This window comes from Leptosomus discolor, chromosome 1 (assembly GCF_034619465.1).
Source record: "Leptosomus discolor isolate bLepDis1 chromosome 1, bLepDis1.hap2, whole genome shotgun sequence".
NCBI lineage: Eukaryota > Metazoa > Chordata > Aves > Leptosomiformes > Leptosomidae > Leptosomus > Leptosomus discolor.
In genome coordinates, this window is record NC_141391.1 from 161,267,963 (window position 1) to 161,283,315 (window position 15,353).

General features: G+C 40.0%; 1 protein-coding gene across 1 annotated transcript; it reads left to right on the top strand.

Annotated features, from left to right (window-relative positions):
* Positions 1-2,267: 2,267 nt before the first annotated feature.
* On the top strand, positions 2,268-12,961 carry NCF4 (neutrophil cytosolic factor 4). The gene is made up of 10 exons (XM_009947653.2): positions 2,268-2,299; positions 4,095-4,179; positions 5,359-5,512; positions 5,799-5,869; positions 6,662-6,789; positions 7,776-7,833; positions 10,818-10,916; positions 11,655-11,785; positions 11,879-11,944; positions 12,733-12,961. Exons 1-10 carry the CDS (start codon positions 2,268-2,270, stop codon positions 12,959-12,961), a joined length of 1,053 nt encoding a protein of 350 aa, XP_009945955.1.
* Positions 12,962-15,353: the final 2,392 nt, after the last annotated feature.

Sequence of the window (15,353 nt, forward strand, 5' to 3'; positions counted from 1 at the left end):
AGTCCCAGACTATTTTCTCAGCCCAAATAGTAGAAATTGCTATTTCTACTATAGTAGCACAATAGTAGAAATTAAGAGAAAACACCCGGTAGTCAAGACACTGATTTGGCACGGAAGAAGACGGCAAAGCAGCGTAACCAGTCAGCTATCCACTCTTCTGAGGTAAGAATCTGCCTCTTCTTCAGAAAAGAAGGTCTTGGTTTTGGTTTAGTTCAGAACATGAAAATATTGCAGAATCAGAAACTTTCTTAGCAGGTTTAGCATTATCCTGTCAGTTTAGTATTATTACTGGCTATAATCTCTAGTAGAGAGTGGTGGAATTAAGGAGCTGCTCTCAAATTCTTTTACTCAGCCTACAGCAAAGCGTAGACAATTTGTCTGTGAGGTTGTCTGTTGACTTGTTCTTGAAAAGACACGTCTCCAGGTAAACAATGAGCAAGTATTTTTGCACTATGTCATATCCTCTGTCTCTTAAAAAATGTACCTGCATAGTATCTAGATTATCTTCCAAGAGATTGAAAATATTAGAGTATCTTTTTTTATGATTTTCTTGTCAAAACTATGATATGCATCAAATACAAGCAGCTACCTCAAAAATACTTCTCCAGCTTTTCTCTTTCACTTCTGTTAAAGTTTGCACAGTTGTTGTGCTTTCCAAATATTTTGTATGTGTTGGGAGGGCCCCTCTGAATTTTCATGCATTCATATATATTGGTCTTGTGACTAAAAGTTGTGGTCAAGGTGATCTGTTTCTATTTCCTTCTGAAAGTCAGGAGAAAGCAAGAGGATTGCAGTTAGAAAATTTGATTATTGTCTGTCTGTTCAAGGCAAAGCGGAGAGAATAATGAGCCTGACTTCAAGTTACATGAGGACCGAACATTTAGCAGGCCTAATCAAGAAAATGGGATACACAGCAGAGGATGAAGGTCTGGGGACATACTTATATCCAACATCAGCACTTAAAACTATTCTGTTAAGTCTGTGTGGGTGGCACAGAGTAGCAGATCACTCAGAAAATACAGTTCAGAATTTTGTAGCTTCTCCTGGTCCCTTCTGATCAGGAGACACTATATCCCCTCTCAAATTCTATACATGTGCCTTCAGTTATCCACAGAAAAGAGGTGGGTGAAGAAATTACTTTATTAAAATGACGTGAAATGCAGTTCACTTTCAAGGCTGATGATTACGGTTGTAGATGAAGTTTTATTTTGAAAGATGCTTGTTGACTTTTGCTCCATTCAGATGAGAATTTTTGTGCTTGACAGCAGGAGGAGAAGAAGGAACTAAATAAGTATTGAACATGAAAATGGAAGAGAGTCAAAGACTGAAATGGGGAGGCAAAGATACTACCCATGACAGCTTTTGACTAAGGCAGATAAGCTATGCTGCAACTTATCCGCACTGTTAGGAAAGGATGGTTTCCTCGTCACCTTCTTCCTTTTATTTTCATCTTGAAAGATTGTCTTCTGATGTTACACAAATGCTATATCCCTACCCTTTGTGTACAAGTCAGTGCAGTCAGGGTTTTCTTTGGGTGAGCCATTACCCTGTCTTTGTAGGTGGCAAATGTGGATTGTTTTGAGCACATGAAGCTGAAAAGACCTCTGCTGTTTCACTTGCATTGATCCATCCTTCAAAATTAATTTCCTTATCTCCTGTGCCTGATACCCTGATGCCCATATGTTTGACAAGGTTGAATTTCCTGACCATACTTTCTGCTCCATCTTGAAAATTTATTCTTTAACTCCACCTCCTGGCTCTTGGTCCATGGAAAGGAGGATTCTCAGGAATCATAGAGCCTCGAGAAGGGATCTGAAGCATTCATCCTAGTTTACAAACGTTAGTGTAGAGGTGTATATGGGGACATTTTACTCGGGGCAATACAGAATTTGTTGAGCTCACTCATTCTGGCTTCCACAGAGGCAAATGTTTTAGTGAAGAGGTGGACAACGTATTATGTGGCTCATAGTTGCTGGTTCTTGTTGGGCTTTTTGTTTCTCAACTGCAGCAGTTTCGATACATGACAGACATCACAAAACGGTCTTTATGACTGTTTTTTCTCTAGTACTTCCTCAATCTCATGGGGGTGGGGAAGTACAGAAGAAATCGTCTGACACTGAAACATTAAAAAAAGATCTCTGAGGCCTTGCAAAGGAGTCTTGATTCGCTCAGGGAGAATTGCTTTGACTGTGTTCATCCTATTCAACCAGGAACTGCCCAAGAAGTGGAGGAATAGAGTTTAGTCATCTGGATTTAGGCTGAAAATCATGTCTCTTCCCCGACAGCTGCGAGAAAAGAGGTAATGTGTCTCTTCTTCCTCCCGCCCTCCCACAAGCCTTCATGTAACTGCTACGATCTGTTAATTTAATTTGGATATGAGCTTCTTTGATGATTCTAAAAGGCTTCTTATTATTGTAGCTTCCAAACTATTAGGCTACTCAGAGTGGAGCAGACCATTTCTTAAGTTGGAGTGGACTTTCTTCTTTTTGTGGGGAATATTCATCACCTAGGACAATAGTGGGTCATTGTCCTCTTTATAGCTGCAAACAGTTTCCCTTTTACTGGGTTTGTGATATGAGTGTTTGTGATATGACTAATTATATCTCTTGATCTTCATAACCACATCCCTCTTCACAGTAAGTGGTAGTATCTACAGCATTGTGGGTGGTGCTGATTCATGGCGTTCTCGTACAGCAAGCTATTGCAACACTTTGCATCATTACTTTAGCCTTCCGGATAGGCTATGCATTGTGGAAGTCCCTGCTTGCGATATTGTCCTAGCAGAATAAACTGAGCCAACTGCCATGTTTTTCATATTATCAGAATATGTAACATTACATCAGCTTGGCATTTCTTAGATGATCCTTTTAAAAATTTCTCTTTCTCTCTACGTCATTTGTTATCCTTTCTTCCTCATTCTTGATCTTTTTTTACTTAAGTGTTAATATAAATACCACTCTAACAACATTGAGTTGTAAGATTGAAGCAAAGGTGAATTTGTCTTCTGTTTGTCAAAGATGTTGTACCAGGGAGAAGTTACCAGAGGAAAAAGCACCTGCCAATCCATGCTGGTTTATTGTGTGGACAATATAGACAAGAAACATGAGAGCATGGCCATATGGCTGCTCTTTAGGTGCTCCTGCAGGGATCCTTCCTTCTCTCTTGCTTAAAATCCAATACTTTCTAGAATCTGCAAAGCTTATTCTAACCGTGCCCCTACTACCATGTGTTCCTTCACACATTTTTGACATTTTCAGACAAGTATCTTTGTGCTTGCTTCAGGTTATCTGCTGTGACTGGGAGGTCTCCCTCTACAAATATTTGCTAGGCTACTCATTCTTTTTTTCAAAGCCTCTTTAAGAGTCTGCTTTACTGTAATGTTTACAAGAAAACTTAACATTTTAACAGCTGGTGCAGACACCACTAGTTATGATATAGAATAATACTATGTCTTTGTGTCTTTGCTTTTTTATTCTGTTTGTGCTTATCCTTCTGTTGTTTCTTATCTTATGTGTATAGGGTATATCGTATGTATCATACACATAGAGTGTAAGGTTTTTAGGAATTAGCTTTGTGCTGTCAGTTTCTACAGCACCTGGCACAAGCAGCTCTTTTCTCAGTATGGTTTCCTATTCCCTACAGTAATACAGTAATAATAACAGCATAAATCATGGTATATAATGATGATCTCTTTAGAATAAGAGATATTGCTGCATTTATTATTGCAAGTCTACTGGATGTTGTAGGAAGGATTAAGAATGCATCCACAGTTGATCACATTTCTCAGGAAAAGCTTACCAGCTTATGTGTTTCTTTTGTAGTCCTGCTACTCTAGCAAGTCTAGGAATGATAGGGATGTTTTTCAGGCTTGATGAGTCTTCACAATGGTCACTGACTTCTGCTGAACTTACAGAAATTTGACATCTCAAGATCAGACATCCAGAGGAAGAGAATGACGCCACGAGTTTCTAACTTAATGGTTTTCATACTAGATAATGTGATGTTGCCTAACTATCTTCGTTCTGTATGGCAGAGAGACTTCTGAGGGCTGATGCCAGTCTGAGTAACGAGAATCTTTTGTTCTTGTTTCACAGTGACTTTGATCAGCTCCCAGATGATGTACCTGTTTCAGCTAACATTGCAGATATTGAAGAGAAGAAAGGCTTTACTAATTATTATGTAAGAAGGGAGATTTATACTGTCTCTGTATGCCCTTATCTGTGACTGGTTTGGTTGTGCGAAGCAAAATTCAGTTAATCTGTTGTAGTTGCTTTTTGGCATGAATAGTTCCATGCAGAGAACTTCTCAGTGCGTCTTTTTTTCTGGAATGGAGGTTAGTCTATCGCAGATCTAGTCAAAAAATTTGTCTGGGTGAAAGGTGACGGAAGTATCCTCTAACATTGCTTGTTTTCTAAAATCTTACTTAATTTCTGAGTTATTTCCTGTGCTGTACCTTTGGTGAAGATAATGGGAAAGGAATTAAAAGAGGGTAGAAGGGCAGGGTCTTGTCTTCATTATTGCATGGTACTGGCAAGTTAGACACTCCCATCTCCACAGAAATTATCATATTAATAAGTCATGAAAGAGCACACAGGAAGGGAATAGTAGAGAAAAGTATTGTGAGATTTTCTGAAGAGGGGTTTTGGATAAGACCAGGTCTGACTTCTTCAGGGAAAGCTGTTTTGACTGGAGACATTGCTCATAAAACCTTCTCACTGCAGTATGCAGGTTTTACTCTGGAATATAGTGATGTTTGATTGCTCTGTCCTTATGTTTTCTGAAGGATCTGGCTGCAATGTGACTCAGAGGTCAGTGCATGGAAATTGTGGGCTCCTTTAGAGCAAAGCAATTTTGGCAAGAGATAAGAAATAAGCTAATAATTGGAGGAGATCAGACCATAATTTCTGAAATGGTGTACTTTAGAGTCAAAAAGGAGTGTGAATGCCTTCAACTCTGAAAATCAGTTCATTTAGATGTCTGTCTATAGATTTAGATGTCCAAAGCATCCTACTGTAAAATATTTGTGTTTACCTCCCTAATAGGTTTTGTTTGTGTTATCATGAAGTAGCATCTGGTCATTTCAGGTTTCCTTTTAAGATTATGTAATAGAAAGTGGCCACAGGGACATGGTCCATAGGAAAGCTGGACCCACACATACACCACACTGTCTGGTGATAACTTATTTTCTAGTACTTGAGTCTGCAGAGGCTTAGTTGAAGGCTTGCTTTCCACTCTGCCCCTAAGACAATATTCGCACTACCAGAGCACTGATCTTATGTTCCTATTGTATGCCTCACTTTCATTTGGTAAGTATTTATAAGTATGAACATTAGCCTGAATGCCTCTTCTCTGTTTCAGATGTTTGTCATTGAAGTAAGGGTTAAAGGTGGAGGCAGATACCTGATTTTCCGACGCTATCGTCAGTTCTATGCCCTGCACACCAAACTGGAGGAGAGATATGGGGCAGAGAGCAAAAATAGCCCTTTTACCTGCACACTCCCCATATTGCCAGGTAAGCTGTCAGTACCAAATCTGTACATGATTAGCAGATTTCTCAGCCTCAAGCTGTCCTAAAGAGGAGTACATTGTAGGGAAATAGTTGTGACAAGGAACTATTACCTGGGTGTGGATGCTGGAGAAGTCAAGTTCCATTGGCAGTCCCTCCATTTGTGGTAAAGTTCACTTAGAAACCTAAAATCCTTTAGAAAATATGGATTTTCTTTGGGATCCTATTTTCTTCTGATTTCTCTGACAGCCTCCATTTATTTTTCCTTCAGTAACTGTCACATATTTTCCAGGAAAAGTTTATGTTGGGGCCAAAAAGGAAATTGCTGAAAACAGGATTCCTATCCTAAATGTCTACATGAAGGTAAAACTTAATTTTAAGGTAGAGATTGCACTGAGCACTGCAGATACTTACCCCTTGAAATCAGATAAAAGAGAGACAGTACTGTTGTAGGTATCTGCTTCTCTCTGTATTGTTTTTCCTGACGACACAGTGTCCATACTGTGGGACAACCTGCAGTCCTGTTCCCCAGATTGTTCAGACTAGGATCTGCTGGAATACACAGTTCAAAAAGGCTCACTCCCTGCCTTCATATATAGGTAGATATCCTTACAAAAGAAACCCAAGATGTATGACGAAATGGTGAATCTCCAGGTATTGCACAAATATGGAGTTGGTATGTGCACCTAAGGGACTAGGAGGGTGGGGTGGGCTTCTGCGTGTACCTGTTCTACAGTGAAGACACAGCCAGTAACACTGAGAAGAGAAATTCTTTGTGTGCAGGTTAACTGAAGACTTGACTTTAAATCACTAAAAGTCTGAAGTACTGGTCAGGACTTCTGGTACTTAAGATTGCCTTCTTTCTATAGTCATTCATGTCTGAAGGGAAACACAAAGAGCAATTTACTCCTTCTGCAGTAAATCAGGTACAAAGAGTGAAGTGATATATTGGCCAACTCCAGGAGTAAACAGGAGAAACTGTCAGCTGTTCAGCCATGTCCTGCTGAGTGAGAAGGGAGAGGAGGGAGATTTCTGGCAGTAATGCATATCCTTCATGATCCTGTAGGTCAGAGAGGCATATTTCTTACATGTAAATAAATAGAGAATTGGTCTCTCCCACTGTTACACTCTGCTTCCTACTTGCTCTTGGCACAGAACCTACTCTGCCTACCCGTTTGGGTGTTGATGGACGAAGAGGTACGGCTGTTCTTCTACCACTCAGTCTTTGATAGTGAACAGGTGCCTCGCAGACTGAGACGGCTTCGCCCACGGACACGCCGAGTGTAAGTGATTGATGTGTTTTTCAGCATTGCTTGATGTAAGAGATGCTGTCCAGTTTTGGGGGAAGAGAGAGATGAGGATCACCACTGTGTTTCCCAAGTGAATCCATGAATTCCTAATATGAGGATCTTTGTGGTAGAGTGAACACAGGTATTTCTTGTTTTCAGTAATCTCGAATTTTTAAAGTGAATGTGGTACTCGTATTAAAGGAAAATTCAAAAATAAGAGTATAGCTTGCTTTTAAAAAAATGCTGCTCAGCTCTATCTGTTGGTAATTCTTTAATGGTAATATCTATAATAATGTGCAGAATATACAGGCTAAGCTTAAGGACATAGGCTTGCACACTGAAGTCAAATGTGAGTTTTGGCACTGAATTTGGTGAGATCCAGTTCAGACACTAAATGAAACTGAATACTTAATTTGTTCCTATCCTTTGTCTAAACAGGGCCCTGTCCTACATAGCAGCATTGACACCCCTTTGGATAACTGCTAAGTAGACATCATACTTCATTACCCTTCAGACAAATTAATTCTTCTTTCAACATAACAAAGATGGGCCCACTTCCTTTTCACTTACCTCAAACGGTGCAAAAACTGATGTGTGTATGCTGGCAGAGTTTGAACCAAATGCCATAAATGCTAGAAACAGGGATGCCCAGAAGGCATAGTAGGGGGGCTGAGCAGTGCTGTGGAAGAGAGTTTCAGGATACTGACTGTATGAAAATTCCATCTGTTCTCAGCAGCAGACATCATCAGATTGCTGCTGCTTGAAACTGAGAGAACTAGGGCAATGTTGTTGCATCCATATTTATTTACTTCACTGCTGCACAGATTCTCATGCAGTTTCTCTGGTGATCTATGGCTTGCCTGCCAGTTAAAAAATGAAAATGCAGACACTGTACTACTGATCACAGAATCATAGAATCACTAGTATTTTTGATGACTAGAAAGACATATTTACCTCCCAGTTGTCTCCTTTCTTTGCAGTAAAAGCATTTCACCTCAAGTACCTATTTTTGACCGCACGGCAACTCCACGGGCTGAGGTGAGTACTCTGCACAATCTGTCATAGGATAGGAGATTAAACTCTGTTTTACTTTGGTGTCTCATCTATCAAGTTGCCTTTTCCAATTAGAGCAGGGGGAAAGAAGGGAAAGTGAGATCGACACAGGAAAGCAGCTGATTTTAACATCAGGGAATGAAACAAGGGGTGGAAATAAGTGTTATGTTCCTCCTTACTTGAGTAATAAGAAGATCCACTGTGAAGTCAGAAAGATAGGAGGTTCAAAATTGGCAGTGATATACAGTTTACTGCCAAAGGGTCCACATTTACACAGTGATGACCCTAAATTAAATTTAAAACAAGCAGAAGCTCCAGCATATGTTTAAAAGCTTTACAGGTAAAGCATCTTAGTATCATAGATTCATAGGATGGTTTCGGTTGGAAGGGACCTTAAAGATCATCTAGTTCCAACACCCCTGCCATGGGCAGGGACACCGTCCACTAGACCAGGTTGCTCAAAGCCCCATCCAACCTGGCCTTGGACACTGCCAGGGAGGGGGCAGCCACAGCTTCTCTGGGCAGCCTGTGCCAGTGTCTCACCAACCTCACAGTGAAGAACTTCTTCCTTACATCTAATCTAAATCTACCCTCTTGCAGTTCGAAATCATTACTCCTTCTCCTATCACTACACTCTCTGATAAAGAGTCACTCCCCATCTTTCCTGTAGGCCCCCTTTAAGCACTGGAAGGCTGCAATAAGGTCTCCATGGAGACTTCTCCATGCCAAACAGGCCCAACTCTCTCAGCCTGTCCTTACAGGGAAGGTCTTCAGCTCCCTGATCATCTTTGTGGCCCTCCTCTGGACCCGCTTGAGCAGGTCCATGTCTCTCTTATGCTGGGGGCCCCAGAGCTGAACACAGCACTGCAAGTGGGGTCTCACCACAGCAGAGCAGAGGGGGGAGAATCACCTCCCTTGACCTGCTGGCCACACTTCTTTTGATGCAGCCCAGGATGCAATTTGCTTTCTGGGCTGTGAGTGTACATTGCTGGCTCATACTCAGTTTTTCATCTGCCAGCACGCCCAAGTCCTTCTCCGCAGGCCTGCTCTTGATCCATTCTCTGCCCAGCCCGTATTTGTGCTTGGGATTGCTCCAACTCATGTGCAGGACCTTACACTTCACCTTGTTGAACTTCATGAGGTTTGCATGGGCCCACCTCTCCAGCCTGTTCAGGTCCTTCTGGATGGCCTCCCTTCCCTCCAGCGTGTCAACTGCACCACACAGCTTGGTGTATCAGCAAACTTGCTGAGGGTGCACTCGATGCTGCTGTCCGTGTTGCTGACAAAGATGTTAAACAGTGCCCATCCCAATACTGACCTCTGGGGAACGCCACTCGTCACTGGTCTCCACTTGGACATCAAACTGTTGACCATGAGTGTGACTCTTTGAGTGTGACCACCCAGCCAATTCCTTATCCACTGAGTGGTCCAACCATCAAGTCCATGTCTCTCCAGTTTAGAGACAAGGATGTCATGCAGGATTGTGTTGAATGCTTTGCACAAGTCCAGGTAGATGACATCAGTTGTTCTTCCCTTATCCACCAATGCTGTAACACTGTCATAGAAGGCCACCAAATTGGTCGGGCACAATTTGCCCTTAGTGAAGCCATGTTGGCTGTCACCAATGACCTCTTTATTTCCATGTGCCCTAGCATAGTTTCCAGGAAGATCTGCTCCATGGTCTTGCCAGGCACAGAGGTGAGACTGACTGGCCTGTAGTTCCCCCGTCTTCCTTTTTTCCCTATATGGGGGTTATATTTCCCCTCTTCCAGTCAGTGGGAACTTCAATGGACTAGTATCTTCTGTACCATAGGTGTACTGAAAAATGCCTATACCCCTGTCTTTTGCTGTGTATTGTCTTGGTATTAAGCACATGGAACTGCTCTGTAACCAGTACTTGTCTGAGTATAGCCTTGCTTCCTGGAACATGTGACTTTGCCATGTAAGATTACAAAACCCATGCAAGTGCTTTGAGGTTTGTTGTTTTTGTGTTGTACACTGAGTATGACAGGTCTTGAATCAGTCATATCTCTTGGGTTTTATGTATTAATTTATTAATATTGAATATACCTACCAAAGCTTTTCAATAAATGAAAAAAGGCTCTTGAAAGAGCTATTAAATAGCCATTGTCTTTTTTTGTATTAGGTGAACTCTTGGCATTAACAAGACCAAAAGACCCTTCTCAATCAGAACAAAGAATACCTTTTCACTTTTGCTCCTCTAAGAGCCTTCAAATGGCTACCATGTTCTCTAAGGACAATGGAGGAGATGTGCATTTTTGATAAATCAGACACTTTAATTATTCAAGAACAGCTTGTTAGGGTAGTAGCATGTGGTTACCTCCTTTTTTTTTTTTTTTTTTTTTTTCCCCCCCTGAAGAGGTCATCTAAGTTCCATTTTAAGTACATGTCAATTTCCCAGACTTCCCCAAATCTCTCAGTTCAACATACAGGCCTGAAAGCTAGATGTAAAAACAACAGTTAGTTACCCTTATATTAGGGCACAACACTTCTGCAATTTTTAAAGGATCTTTGTGATATTTTGCAGCAAATCTGAAAGCTGTAAAACAGAAACCAGAAATAATATTTATTTTTTCAGTTTTCAGGTTGTCAGTTGTCTTCAGCTCTGTTGACTTACTTGCTCCTAAGTATTTTCAACTTCTTTATATTTATTTCTTTGGTGCTCAGTGTCCTGCCACTTAAAGAATCCTAGCATGTAGCTCTTTCAGAGCCATGCTTATCCTAGTGCTTTCACTACTTCAAAGCATTTTTGTGTGTGCTAAGTAGGAGAAATTGTGAGAACTGTAGACTGCAGTAATATATATGACCTTACCCCAGAAATACATCTGTGATGACAAAGTGCATGCTATCGTGCTGCTTTACGCTCTCACCCCAAGAACAGAACAGAAAGAAAGATTCACTTCTGTAATTCTGTGAATTAATAATTTCAGTGTTATTACTTTCCATAGGCACTGTTTGATTTTTCTGGAACCAGTAAACTGGAACTCAGCTTCAAGAAGGGAGACTTGATCTATCTACTCAGCAGAGTAAACAAAGACTGGTTGGAGGTAAGACTGCAATAGCAGTACTGAGTTATTAGCATACCTTGAAATATATGAGTAGAAAGGGCTCTCGTAGTCCCTGGGACCTGTCTCCTCCTTTCAAGGAGAAACTGTATCATAATTAGGTCTTACTGTCAAGAATAAATCCTTAACTCCAAATTTGAAATTGTTTCCTTCCTTGATGGCTTTTAGCTTACAAATTTTCTGCCCTCTAGACTTCAGTTTTCATTTGCATTTGCTTCTGCTGGAATGTTTCTAAATTCTGTGGAAGTGATTAGAACACAAAAAGGCCAAGAAAGGAGATGGAAACTCCATTTCAGCAATTAATTGGTTTCTTGCCTCAGGGTGAGTTGCTGTATGCTTTATGCTTTGTACCACAACACACGTCAGCCTGATTAGAGAGAACTTGGGCAATGCAGCAGTGTTCTGAAAAAGGATGAGGAGAACATACTGTGTGTTTGCTGATATGATATCTCTTTTTGCTCAAACACCACAGCCTTCTTAGTAACCATCTGACTTCCATTTTTTGCACAGTGTTTCACTCCCCTGCCTTGTATTTGACTATGCAATTGTGTAATCTTTTTGTAGAGATGCCATCAGGTCACTTCCATAGCCTGTTTATTCATGATTATAGTAGAAAAATTCTTACTGTTGTTTCCATGGAAATTAATTGAATTCCAGAATTTATTGTACATGGCCAAAATGGTATGGTCTTCTTCATCCTAATGCTTCCTATTATTCCAGGGAACAGTTGATGATGCCACTGGGATTTTCCCATGTGCTTTTGTGAAGATCATAAAAGATTTACCACAGCAGGAAGACACAGTTAATAAAGTTCGCTGTTATTACCATGATGAGACTGTGAGCACTATCAGGTAATAAGAAAATAGTCTTCCAGTTTACTGCTGAAAAAATGCTGACAATTCTCTTCTAATGATAAGGAATGATTAGATTTGTTCTTATTACAGGGATATCTCAGTGGAAGAGGATCTGAGCAACATTCCATCATTCAAAGATCTCATGGAACTGATGAGGTACAATGCAAGCAGTTAGTTGTATGTTTAATATAATTTAAACATTTGTCAAGTTCCTTCCAGTCCTAGATTTTCTGTATTCTACTTGGTCATCACCATGTTTTGCATGTGAAATAGTTTTTAGGTGTCCTGAAGAAGTTGTACTTTGACTTGGCCCAGGGCTGTCTGTGCAGACACTAGTCTGCCTTGGTATTGTCAGTAAGTATGGAATACTATTTCTAACTCAATTATGCTGGGTAGAAGTTTCCATTTCTTGTTCTAAGATCAGAGCCATACCCCCATGCAAGGATCCTTTCTCTAATATACTTCTTCAGGATGCAGGACACCGCCTCCTAACTCCTGTTAAACTAGTGTTAAACTAGATTAGTCTAACGTTGAACATTAAAGCATTAGAACATCAAATATTGGTAACAGAACACCTACGCTAATATTCTTCCATTTATAACCTGCCCTCCTCTCAAAAAAGTGACCATAAGTAGGCAAAAGTGAGTAGTAAATACAGTCAACAATTATGTATGGGAATTGCATCAAAGTCACAGATTAATTATGCTGTGCATGTGGTGTTACTGGAAGAGGTTCTTGGTTCTGACAGATTTCTTAGTTTAAACACAACACAGCATGAATGTGGCTGTATGATTTCTAGTACTAGTTGTACCAGGAAGCCAAGACACCCAAGGCTTTGTGTGGCTTTTATCAGAATGTATTAGATTGCCAGTGTGTTGTTCATCATGCAGCACCTCCCAGGCATTCCTTGATTTCTGGGGATCAATCAATTTCTTTTCTGCCAGGCAGGAGTTTGACCAAGATGACATTGTTTTGAATTACCGGGACCTTGATGGTGATCTGATCCGACTGCTCTCCGATCAGGATGTTGAACTCATGGTGTCTCAGAGCAGGAGAAGGCCCTCTGAGAAGCATTTCTTCCCTTGGAAGTTGCACATCACTCACAAAGATGACTTGAGTGTCTACAGTAATAGTCCAGGAATAGGTTCTACTCAAACAGTAAGACCAACGTAAGTGCTATATAGAGATGTTCCAGTAGGTATCTATACAGTCCTTCCGTAATCCCTCTCTGCAGATAATTTCCTTTAACAAGCCTTTCAAGTGAGCTTGAAGAGAGTAATTTTTAGTAATATATTACCATTCAATGTAAAACCTGTACTTAGTTAGCTTCTTCAGCTTTTTAGCACTCCTCTGTAATACAGACATCTACGTAGAGACCAGAGAAAGTGAGGAATAGAGAAATAAAATCACCCGCCAAAGTAAGTCAGTGTTAGCCTGCAACAGAGGTTTAGTGTCCTGAGCTCCAAGACCTGCTCTAATCTCTATTCTTGCTCCAACAGCTAATCATTTGTCCAGAATGTCTTCATAAGCTTTTTTTTCTAGACTGCCATAATTTTCTCTTCATTTGCTGATAAGAAGGTTTGTGCTTGTGAATGCACAATTATTTCTGTCAGGTTGTAGTCTGACTGGGCATTCAGAGTTTGTTCTGGAAGCATCAAGAAAACATTTTCATATTTTGGTGAAGAAATTGCAGCCCACCTTTGCTTTTTTCTTCTACTGATCATTATTTTGAATTCTGTGAATCAAACCTAGTACACTTGTGGTGTTCCTCATAGACCCTGTTGTAATTGTACAGTCTACTTCTTTCTGCATTCTGGGAAAACTTGTGTGTGATGCCTATTCAAATACATTTTCTTCTCTGTTTATCATCTGTTTTCTGACACCTCATTGCAAAGCAGAACTAACAAGGAATTACTGTATCAGATTCTTCAACAAATTAAGTTACATATGAGTTTATTTTATCAATTTCTATACAAAAGGCTTTTTGTGGGGCGATGAAATAATTCTGCTCCTTTTTTTTTTTTTTTTTTGCATGAAAGTGAGATAATTTTGAAGAAGAGTTGATTGTTACCTGCTCAGCTTTCCTTAAGGAGGAGATCATTATCGAAAAAAAAAATATATCTTGCAATAATATCTTTAATGGTCACACAATTAAAATATTTTCTTCTTGAACAAATTTATTGCTGCTTGTAAGAAAAACAAGTTATGTACGTGTTACATAAATTGTTTGATACATAAAATACTGTATTTTAAAAACCACCATGCAGTCATGGTGTTAAAAAGATACCACGAAGTATAAATATAATCAGAAAAAAGGAAGAAATTAAAAGAGTTTTCAAACACTGTGCTTTGGATTTGACTGTTAGTTTCTGTGGTATTAAGCTACAATTCCTCATTTAAAAAAAACTTTGGTTTTGACCTAATGCTAAAATTTGTGCAGATAAAAGGGAAGAGCGACAAGTATTTGAAGGCTAAGAAACAATTAAAAAATGATGCATAACTAAACTACCAAACCTCCCCAAACCAGCAAAATAATGTTTTCTCTTTTTCTTGGATATTACCAGTAATGCCATAGTAAGATCTTCAACAACAACAAAAGTATTTAAGGTGACTTATCCTTTAAACTTGTCTTTTATTCTTCTTGGTGTATATATCTAAACCTATTTATATATATAACCTTTAATAATCTGTTATCTGTAGCCCTGCATTTATGCATATAAGTGTATTGGAAATAAAGGAAAGCATTTATATTTAAAGATAAGCATATAATTGGCTATATTTGGATCCATAAATCATTTTATTAAGTGCCTCGTTCTAGCAGTAGGCCAATCCTGTACAGACTTGTATAAGAAAATACACTGTCCTTACAACGAGTTGTAAGATGTGCTACAGGCCGTATCTGCTTTCCAGGTACCAAGGTCCCACCTGAAGAATCCATGCGTATTACATTTCAGAGGTAGGCTACCTGTCTGCAGAAGAGAGATGGGTTATGTCAACCTTTTTCCCAATGATGGATGGTTTTAGTTGACACCATTTTCCTAAAGTGTTACAAAATGTAACTTCCCGCTTCAAAGGCATTGTAGTGATGCGGTTTAGTAAGGAGATGGAGCGATATACAATGATAATGTTAGTAATCTTACACCTTGTGATGCACAAGAGAATGCGTTGACAGTTTGAAACCTAACTGGCATGCACGGCCTGCAAAGCTTCTGGCATGCAGGGCTACTTGTTACCTGTTCCTGGAGTTCAACAGAGCAAACAACGTCTGAAGATTTTCCCTGGCAGCTAGATCCTATGGTGTAACCAGCAACTCAGCAAGTCTGTCTAAAGATGGAGGAACTGTTTGAGTGAAAGGGAAGGAAAACCTCTGCTGGGAAACAAGAAACCTTTTTTCTAAGGGCGGGGAAGAACACACATCAACTTACTGACCTCTGAAAATCGGAGCGGGAGAATTCCTTTGTGCCTTTATACTGTAAAGCAAAGTAAATTCTGCCCATCCAGCAAAGTCACATATTCCCCTCCTTGTCTGCAGGTTTTATATGCACACCTCCTGATGGTCCCAATG

What these genes read in the sequence shown, in the direction of transcription:
- NCF4 (XM_009947653.2), top strand. Translation starts at nt 2,268, where the DNA reads ATGTCTCTTCCCCGACAGCTGCGAGAAAAGAG. An exon ending in CGACAGCTGCGAGAAAAGAG is followed by an intron (nt 2,300 to 4,094) that starts GTAATGTGTCTC and finishes CTTGTTTCACAG; the next exon opens with TGACTTTGATCAGCTCCCAG. An exon ending in CACACTCCCCATATTGCCAG is followed by an intron (nt 5,513 to 5,798) that starts GTAAGCTGTCAG and finishes CATATTTTCCAG; the next exon opens with GAAAAGTTTATGTTGGGGCC.